The following is a 9,581-nucleotide window of genomic DNA, read 5'->3' on the forward strand; positions in this document are numbered from 1 at the left end:
CTTCAAGACCCAGCCTGAACGTCACCACTCCGGTGTCCCTCTGACAGAAACTGACACTCGTTCTTTGCACCTTTGATAGCTCTTCTCACATATTGTAACTGATCTGTTAAGGTGTCCTTCCTCCTGTGTGTGGCAGTAGTTTTTTGGGAATGGGGGGGGGGGGGGTTACGTGATTCTTCAGGCACTGCTCTGCCACCAGGGGTAAAGCCGTGAATCAAAACCAATCCCTAGGAGTGCACCACGGTGCCCACAGGGTGGCCCGTCTGTGAGAGCGCATATGCACGGGGCTCACGGTGCCTGCTGTGGACACTCCGTGGACTTCACTCCAGCCCCATGTCATATCTGCTGCCAGGCCTAAGACCCACGGACTGCACCTGTGCACAGGCCAGGAGCCTCCCCAGGTGCTCTGCCCCCTCCCACAGCCCCAAGATAACATCTGCCCAAACGAGATGATCTCTAGTGAGCAGGTCCAGCTCTCCCTCCTTTCTCCTCTGCCTTCCCCACATCTCAGAAGAAAAGGTGTAGACATTTTTAAAAGGAAGAGGAAGTGACATTTTTTGAGTACCCCTCCCCCCCGCCACGTGCCAGGCCGGGCAGTTTGGGAGGCAGCTGTGGGAAGGACTTCCTTTGAGTCAGATGCCCTGCTGAGCACTTCCGGGCCCAGGCTGCGGGATCACTGCACCCACCCTATGAGGCAGGCGATATTTTCCCTTTTTAGGGCGAAGTGGCTGAGATGCCACAGCAAGAAAGTGGCAGAGCCAGGACTCAGGCCTCACCCTCTGCGCATCCAGTCACTGCACATCACAAGGTCTTCTCAGGACACCCCTCGTGGGAGCAGCATGTCTCTCTGTACAGGGGAGGAACCAGATAAATCACCCAGATCAAAAACCAGGAATGAGATTTAGAACCTGGGTGTGAGATCCAGACACAGGAGTGTGCACTCCAGAGGAGGAGATGTGGACTCCAGCCGTGGAGACACTGGGCCCAGACTGGACCCCTCCAAGGTTCACAGGAGTTGGCCAGTTAAGGAGGAAGTGGGGAGAATGGCGTCCTGGGGGTGGGGGGGACAATTGGGAGAGACCAGAAACAAGAGTCAGAGGCGTAGGATTTCCAAAGCCCCTGGGCCCCTGAGGAAGGAAGGCCACTCAGAAACAACCAGAGAGGGACAAGAACCTGAACAGCAGCCCACAGAAGCCAGAGGAGGCCTAAGAGTCAGCAGTGAAGCATTTCAGAAGAATGAGAGGGTATGACAGGCTTTAGGTGCTCCCATACAAGCCCCGGGATACCATGAGCAGAGGGTCATAGTGGACCTATGTTTCTCCCCTGAGAAGCCAGGATTCTGGGTTCAACACCCTCAGAGGAGCGAACCCCTAAGTTTTCTGAGCCTCGTGAGAGGCTGTCTGGGAGGCTGAAGCCCATCCAATGGCAGTGCCGCCTGCAGCTCCTCCTCCCGCAGCAAGTCTGCCACACCCAGGCTGCTCTGGAGGCTCTGACCCAGGAATGAGCTTCCCAAGAAACCCTCCTGACATGAAGTCTGGCTGCTTGCTGAATCCCACCGCCCGCTGCCAGGAGCAGCTACCAGGAGAGCCCTGAGGAGCAGACACTCAGGTAGAGGCTTCTGAGTCCAGGTGTGCCTGTCCCCAGCCCACCTGGCAGGGGAGACTTCTCTGGTGCCGTGTGGGGAGGTGGGCTGAACACATGGGCCACCCCGGGTCCTAATCGCGGGGGAATGAAGGGCTCCTCCCTCTTCCCTAGGCTCTTCCAGATCTCCCCAGCCAGGTGTAGGTGGGAGCCAGGAGCTGAGTGGGAGAGGGGCTGAGGGGGGGCCTAGAGCTCAGCTCTGCCTGGGCCTGCAGCGTCCCACCCACCCCACCCCACCCCAAGCCGGCTGGACTGGGAGAGAGCCCCTGGGGGCTCAGGGCTGGGGCCTGCTGGGTGCTCCTGGGAACCTGCCCGGCCCACCCACTTCAGGCAGGACTGAGCAGACACAGATGACTCAGAGCAGGGGCCACACGGCCAAGAAGTAGGTGGTGAGGAGACACGGGGTGCAGAGCAGAGACTGCCAGCCTCCACCAGGTGGAGGAGGGCTTGCTCACGGCAGGCAGGCAGCTCGCGGAAACTTAAGGACAGGCCCAGCCCGAGAGAGGGCAGTTCCCAGAGGGTGGGTTCCTGAGCCGGTGCATGGGTTCAAGTCCCCGCTCCAGGGCTTACTAGTTACAGTGAGCAAACTGATAACACACCCCCACCCCACCCCGCCCTTGGCTTCCCTCCTCAGCAATCAAGCAGGGCCCAGGATGGCCCGGGACCTCCCACTGGACCAGCGCCCCTTAGTGCAAGAGGCTGAGCCCACAGGCTCCCTGAGGTCCTGGGTGTGCAGCGGGTGAGACCACAGTGCATGGGTCTCAGGCAGAGGCCTCCTGAGAGAGGAGGAGGGTACCCCTCGCCCTGCACAGCAGTCCCCTTCCTTAACTGGAGGCCAGTCTGCCTCTGTGTGTTTCCTCGTGCCAAATGCACCAGCCCGGTTAACGGGAAAGCACTCCCGTGCCTCCACCAGACACGCGTCGGGAAGGAACGGGGTTCTGCCATCCAAGGAGTTGAGACAATACTACGTATTTTTTTGTCCCTCTTTTGGAGAATCACACAGGGGATTTATTAGTATTGTTGAGTAAAGGGACCTCTCTCATGCCGCTGAACCCTGGGTTTCACCGACTTTTCGTGAACACAGAACCCTCTTCTCTGGCTACTCGTATTGCCAAGATTGCCAGCGGGTGGGACAGGGTTCCACGGAACACTGGTTTGGGGAACGCTGGACTGCCAGGCTACTCTGGTTGGCCCAGGGCATCTCCAGGTCAGCTGGCTTCCAGAGAGTCACACCTGAGCAGAGGGCACTGCCTGCATGTACTGAAGGCTGGACTAGATGGGGACAGGTTCCCCTTTGGAGGGGGGCTCTCTGCAGGGAGAGGGCCGGGTCGGGGCTCAGCAAAGAAAGAGGTCACCCAGGCTGAGGCCCCCGAGGAGGGGCCAGGGTTGGAAGAGAGAGAGGGCAGCAGGTCCCAACCTCGCACGTCTTCACTCTTTACGACCCTGAGAGGAGTGAGCGGCCCCTGGCCCCACCTTGGCTGCCTTATGGGTAGAGCTGGGTTCTGGCTTCACCACCTGTGCCCACGTCTAGCTCTGCTCCGACTGATGTAGTCTTCTCTACCCCTCTCCACCTCAGTTTCCCTCATCTGTAAAATGGGGACGATATCAGACCCCAGCTCTCTCCGGGGTAGAAGGAGTGGAACGCGTAGAAGACGGCGATGTCCACGCCGCGTTCCTTGGACGGCCTCCCAGTGAGTATCCGCAAACATGGGAGATGACTCTTCTCCTTTCCCTGCAGTGGCTTCTGACACGTGGGTCCACCATGAACTGGGGGATCTTCGAGGGAATCCTGAGCGGGGTCAACAAGTACTCCACAGCCTTTGGGCGCATCTGGCTGTCCCTGGTCTTCATCTTCCGCCTGCTGGTCTACCTGGTGACGGCCGAGCGCGTGTGGAGTGATGACCACAAGGACTTCGACTGCAACACCCGCCAGCCGGGCTGCTCCAACGTCTGCTTCGACCAGTTCTTCCCCGTGTCCCACGTGCGCCTCTGGGCCCTGCAGCTCATCCTGGTCACCTGCCCCTCGCTGCTTGTGGTCATGCACGTGGCCTACCGCGAGGCCCGGGAGAAGAAGCACCAGGAGACAGCTGGGGGGGGCGGCGGGCGCCTCTACCTGAACCCCGGCAAGAAGCGGGGCGGGCTGTGGTGGACCTACGTCTGCAGCCTGGTGTTCAAGGCCGGCGTGGACGCCGCCTTCCTCTACCTGTTCCACTCCTTCTACCCCAAATACACCCTCCCTCCCGTGGTCAAGTGCCACGCGGCCCCCTGTCCCAACACAGTGGACTGCTTCATCTCCAAGCCCTCGGAGAAGAACATCTTCACTTTCTTCATGGTGGCCACGGCCGTCGTCTGCATCCTGCTCAATCTTGTGGAGCTGGCCTACCTGGTGAGCAAGAGGTGTCGTGAGTGCCTGGCAGCGCGCAGAGCAAGGGCCACACACGAGGGACATCAGCCGGACTGTGTCACCTCGAAGGACCTCCTCTCGGACGACCTCATCTATCTGGGCTCAGACCCTCACCCCCTTCTCTTGCCAGACCACCCCCAAGACTACGCAAAGAAAACCATCCTGTGAGGGACGGGCTGGACAGGTTGGCGGGGAGCCCTGGGTCGGAAAGTTCCAGCATCTCTTATCGATGGGGACAAAGGGAGGATTCAGAAGGCCTGGGATCCGGTCCCTACCCCTCAACTCTGCCCACTGCTCCAGCAGGTGGCCTTAGGCACATCTAAAGATCCTGAGGGCCACCTCCCAGGACCATAGTGAGGAGGGGTGTCAAAGGAGATCAGACGGGCCAGCCACCCCCCCCCATGCACATGGCCCACCAACAAGGCTTAATAAAGGTCAATGCATTCATTGATTTAAGGTACCCTTGGTCATTTGGGCTTTGTCACCCTCACCAGGTCACTGTCTCAATCTCTGGGATGCACTTGACTGGGTCAGATGAGGAGCCATCCTCTCCTCCAGAGAAGGGGTGTTCCGGCTCTGCTGGAGACCAAGCCACGTGCTCAGGCTCCAGGCTGGCCCTCAGCCCCGAGGGTTGTCTACAGAGGTCATGGAGCTCAGCATGGGGGTGGCTGTGCTGCAATGGGAAGTCCCCGGATTGTAGGTGCGCACACCTGTAGTCAGGCACAAGCACCAACAGGACTCTGGGGAGGTGGCTTCAACCCTCCTCCAAAATGGGTTAATAATGCCCAGCCCGTCGAGTTCTGTGAGCACTCATGAGTTCATGGCTGTGGACGGGGTTAGCTGGCTGTAAAAGGCCACATAAATGTTAATCATTGCTATTAGGAAGCACTCGATAAATGCTTGTGGGAAATGAGGCACAGGGGCCCCTCCCTGGCTGCTCATTAACCTTCACTGTGCCAGCCAGACGCAGGCCCAGGGTCCTCTGCAGCCCCAGTGGGTACCTCACGTCCCTGAAGGCCTTACCCACTTACCCAGAAGCACAGAGGCCCAGGTCCACAGGGAAGGGAGAGTGAGGCTGTGTCTGGGCCCCTGACAACTGGGGCATTTCATGCTGCCAACCTGCATTCCTTGCCTCAAGCGGGGCAGCAGGTGCCCATCTAGAAAGGCCACGGCCGGCCCCTCCCATCCCCCCTGTGCAAGCCAAAGGCAGCTCAAGATCTGATCCCCAGAAAAATCCCCACCAGGGTAGGACACGCGCGGTCCTGGGCTGAATCGAAATTGCCCCTTTCTGTAGATGTCAGCTGCTGAGGACGTCAGAACCAGGCTTCCTTGGCATGATCGCACCAGGCCCTGTTCTCTCACTGCAGTCTCACCCACCTGCCTCTGCGAGGTTAGGGAGAAGGCGTAGGCCAGGAGAGGAGCGCCCCGGTGTTTGCTCTGAATATGTGCCCGGGGAAGTCCGCCCGTCGGCCTGCCCTACCCACCCACCCGGATCACTCTCGCCTGGCTCATTGGCTCAGAAAGCCCCACCCCACTCAGAAGCGAGAAACAAAAGCTGCCTCCGGGAGGCCCTCGGGCAGACGGACAAGCCAGGGACAGGAGAGCAGCCACTGGACTCGAGAAGGGTGAGGACCTAACAGGGCAGGAGACAGGGCCAGGAAGATGAGGCCAGCAGGGCTTGAGGAAACCCCCGGGAGCTGGGGCTGGGGCCAGAGTGCAGGGGTGAGGGTCCCTGGAGAACCCCAAGGGAACTCCAAGGAGGGGAAGGAATACCCTGCCAGACCAAAGGGAGGCCAGAGGACCGGAGAAGAGATGAAGAGGGGTCGGGAAGGCGTGGGGCTTCACTGCAGTGTAACCAACATGTATTGCGTGTTCGCTGGGCCAGACCCAGAGCTGGGTCGTGGGGACAGATGAATGAGATGCAGTCTGACAAGAAAGACAGGTGAACGTGGCCTGCCGTGGAAGGGTGCTCGGCAGGTGTCCCAGGGGTTTGGTGCCTAACAAGGCTGAGATAGAGACAGGAGAGGGCAGGCCGTGGGATGGAATAGGATGAGGACTCCAGATAAGAGGTGGTGGAGGTTGACAGATACAGAACACGGCCAGGACGAGGAGAGCAGGAGAGGTAGCCAGCCAAGGCAGCCGAGCCGTCAGAGAAGGGGAGTCTCAGAGAAAGAAAAGCAATGGTGGGCTGCACACCGTGCCAGGGTCCAGCCGGTGCCCACCCCTGGCCTTCCCTGGAGCTCAAACAGTTGGAATTCCAGAGGAACCCACTTGTGGTCGAGACCGTCAGTGTTCCGGCGCCAAGGCAGGGAGGTGGCAGGGATGATGCCAAGCCACCACAATTTCAAAGGGCTCTGTTTAGTGTAGGAGGGGATGTCTGGGAAGCTTCCTGGAGCCAAGGAGGAGGAGTGAGGATGGAGATTGTCCTGGGATCTACGTAGGCGCAGATTGCGGACATGCCCGGTGTGGGGCCTGGCACCTGTTGGCATTCAGTCAAAGCTGGATTCATCTGACAACCCTAAAGGATGCACCCCCACACCTCCTGCCTGGTCCAGCCTGGCCAGGGGTCATTCAGGGGAGGGGGTCATTCATTCTCTTCCCAAGTCCTGGGGTAAGAGAGGCTGGCGGGCCTGTGGGGCAGCATGATTACTCTCACGTGTATTTATTACTTTGTAGAATAAAATAATCCCTGATTCCCCAATCTGAGGACAAAGGCTCAAGACCAGCTCTGCTACATCCAGCTGTGGGACCGGGGCAGGTGCCTCTGGGCTCACCTCCCAGTGACATCGGGGTGATGGCCATGCCTCCCCCTCCAAGTCCTTGTGAGTGAGGACACCATGACCCCGTGGTTGTGAACCGGTATTGTCCCCCGCATCGTACTCCAGGGTGCCCATTTCCAGGTCTTCCCAGGCTCCCAAGGCCTGAGTGGGTGGCACCCAGGTGTAGACCCGCCGGTGTGAGGCGCGGAGGAAGCCATCAGCATGAACTGGACCTTCCTGCAAAGCCTCCTGAGCGGCGTGAACAAGTACTCGACGGCGCTGGGCCGCATCTGGCTGTCGGTGGTCTTCATCTTCCGCGTGCTGGTGTACGTGGTGGCGGCCGAGGAGGTGTGGGACGACGAGCAGAAGGACTTCATCTGCAACACCAAGCAGCCCGGCTGCCCCAACGTCTGCTACGACGAGTTCTTCCCCGTGTCCCACGTGCGCCTCTGGGCCCTGCAGCTCATCCTGGTCACCTGCCCCTCGCTGCTCGTCGTCATGCACGTGGCCTACCGCGAGGAGCGGGAGCGGAGGCACCGCCTGAGACACGGGCCCGGGGCGGCGCCGCTGTACAGCAACCTGAGCAAGAAGCGCGGCGGGCTGTGGTGGACCTACCTGCTGAGCCTCATCTTCAAGGCCGCCGTGGACGCGGGCTTCCTGTACATCTTCCACCGCCTCTACCAGGATTATGACATGCCGCGCGTGGTGGCCTGCTCGGTGGATCCCTGCCCCCACACCGTGGACTGCTACATCTCCCGGCCCACGGAGAAGAAGGTCTTCACCTACTTCATGGTGGCCACCGCGGCCATCTGCATCCTGCTCAACCTCAGTGAGGTCACCTACCTGGTGAGCAAGAGGTGCATGGAGATCCTCGGCCCCCGGCGGCAGAGGTCTCGGCGCCGAAGTCGTCTACCCGACACGTGCCCACCATATGTGGTCTCCCAGGGAGGGCACCCCCAAGATGGGAACTCTGTCCTAATAAAGGCAGGGTTCACCCCAATCGATGCAGGTGGGTATCCATAACCTGCAAAATCAGCAGATAGGATCCCCAGATCCCCTGGCTGTCCCCTAAGGAAAATGGACCAGGGCAGTGACATCTTCTGTAGAGCAGGTAGGTGGCGGTGGGGGCTCAGGAAGCTCACCCAGGAGCCAGGATGCAGTGGAGGGGTACGGTTTTGGTGCCGGGGTCCCCGGTGGGGATTTTGTATAAGACAACAGGTTATGTCAAACCTATTAATAAACATGATTTTCCAAGTACTTGCAGCCCCAGTGAAGAGTGGTGGGTAAGGAAGTACGGGAGTTCCCATGGACCTCAGAGAGGGGCCCCAGGCAACTCAATGGTCATCTGAGCCCCAGAACCTCAAATCCTCCTGTCACTCCCCACCCCACCCACTCACATACATTGTGCCACCAGAATGTGAAGGGGAATGCCCAAAGGCAGGGGCTACACCAGGGGCCTCATGACGCTGCCACCAGCTGACCAAGGCAGGAGAAGAGGGAGGCATGGGGACCCTGTGCCCACAGGAGCTCCTTCCCACGGAATGTCCCTCAGATGAATGCAAAGCATGGGACTCCAGAGGCCTCTGCCTCCCATGTCTGACTTCCCCAGCTCTGCCCAGTACGGGTCCCTGGTAGGGGAGTTCCTGAGGGTGGGAGTGAACCTGGAACAAGGGCAGAATGGAATTTCCCAGGCTGTCTAGGAGATGTGTCCCCAGGCGGATCCTTGGATCGATGGCAGTTCCCTTCTTCTCACCCCCATGTACTGCCTGAGCAGCCTCATCCTCCCCCACCCCAGTCCTCAGGCCTCCAAGACTCAGGACCATGCTTTCAGCCTGAACCTGCCCCTGAGTCCCACCAGTTGCCACTAAACAGCCCTCTAGGGGACCCACAGTCACCTCATACCCCCTGCAACTCCAAAGGGACCCCATCATCTTCCCCCAAACCTGCCTCCTCTCAAAGTCCCCACTCCACTCATGAAAGGCATTGCCACCCCCCACCCCATTGTCCAAGCCGGAAGCTGTCTTGTCCTGCTGATTCCCCCAGCCTTCACACCTGCGTCCCAACACAGCACTCCCAGCTCCAAACAACCCCCAAATCTGCCCCCTTCCACCCCCAGCCTCACCCCCGCCTCTCAGGTCTGCCCTCCTCTCCAGGATGGAGTGATGGATCTCTTCTTGAATCTGACCATGCCATTGTTCTCACTTTAAAAATCCTCCCACCCCATCCCCGTTGCCCTCAACCTGGCCCTGCAGCCCTCCACCTCGCCGGCTTCCTCTCTTCCAACCCACAATAATACCAAAGGCAGGTGGTTCCCGGGCCCACAGTCATGCTGTGGCAGGCCTCAGGCCTCTACCACGCTCCTCCCCTTCCCTGGGATGTCCTTCCGGCCTCCTCTGTGACCTGTCCTCAAACCCCAAGGACAGCCTCCCCACCTCCCCATGCGCCCGCCCGCCCAGGTGCTGCTCTCCTCTGCCCTTCTCCCCGAATCGGGGTGGCCAGTTCCCCCCAGTGTCTCCCATCAGCCTATGAACCCTTGAGGGCAAGATGCTGAGTCACCAGGTCCCTGCTGACCTTCAATAAATGTTTGTTAAATGAGTAAATGAGCTGTGAGGTGCTTGGGGGAAGGATGGTGTGTCCTGTTTATCTGAACCTTCCACCACACCTAGCCCGGGAGGTCAGCAAAGTGGCTTCGCGTTTGATTGATTTGTTGTTTTACCTAAATCCAGCCTCAAAGTTTCATTTCTAGATGGGGAAACTTGGACCTAGAGAAGAGAGGG

General features: G+C 59.5%; 2 protein-coding genes across 2 annotated transcripts; both read left to right on the top strand.

Moving 5' to 3' along the window:
• Positions 1-1,461: 1,461 nt before the first annotated feature.
• On the top strand, positions 1,462-4,505 carry Gjb5 (gap junction protein beta 5). The gene is made up of 2 exons (XM_005317784.4): positions 1,462-1,608; positions 3,380-4,505. Exon 2 carries the CDS (start codon positions 3,404-3,406, stop codon positions 4,211-4,213), a length of 810 nt encoding a protein of 269 aa, XP_005317841.1. The 5' UTR covers positions 1,462-1,608; positions 3,380-3,403; the 3' UTR covers positions 4,214-4,505.
• Positions 4,506-5,291: 786 nt separating this feature from the next.
• Gjb4 (gap junction protein beta 4) lies at positions 5,292-8,061 on the top strand. The gene is made up of 2 exons (XM_005317785.5): positions 5,292-5,670; positions 6,722-8,061. Exon 2 carries the CDS (start codon positions 7,027-7,029, stop codon positions 7,825-7,827), a length of 801 nt encoding a protein of 266 aa, XP_005317842.2. The 5' UTR covers positions 5,292-5,670; positions 6,722-7,026; the 3' UTR covers positions 7,828-8,061.
• Positions 8,062-9,581: the final 1,520 nt, after the last annotated feature.

The sequence above is a fragment of the Ictidomys tridecemlineatus genome, chromosome 11, assembly GCF_052094955.1.
Source record: "Ictidomys tridecemlineatus isolate mIctTri1 chromosome 11, mIctTri1.hap1, whole genome shotgun sequence".
NCBI classification, from domain to species: Eukaryota; Metazoa; Chordata; class Mammalia; order Rodentia; family Sciuridae; genus Ictidomys; species Ictidomys tridecemlineatus.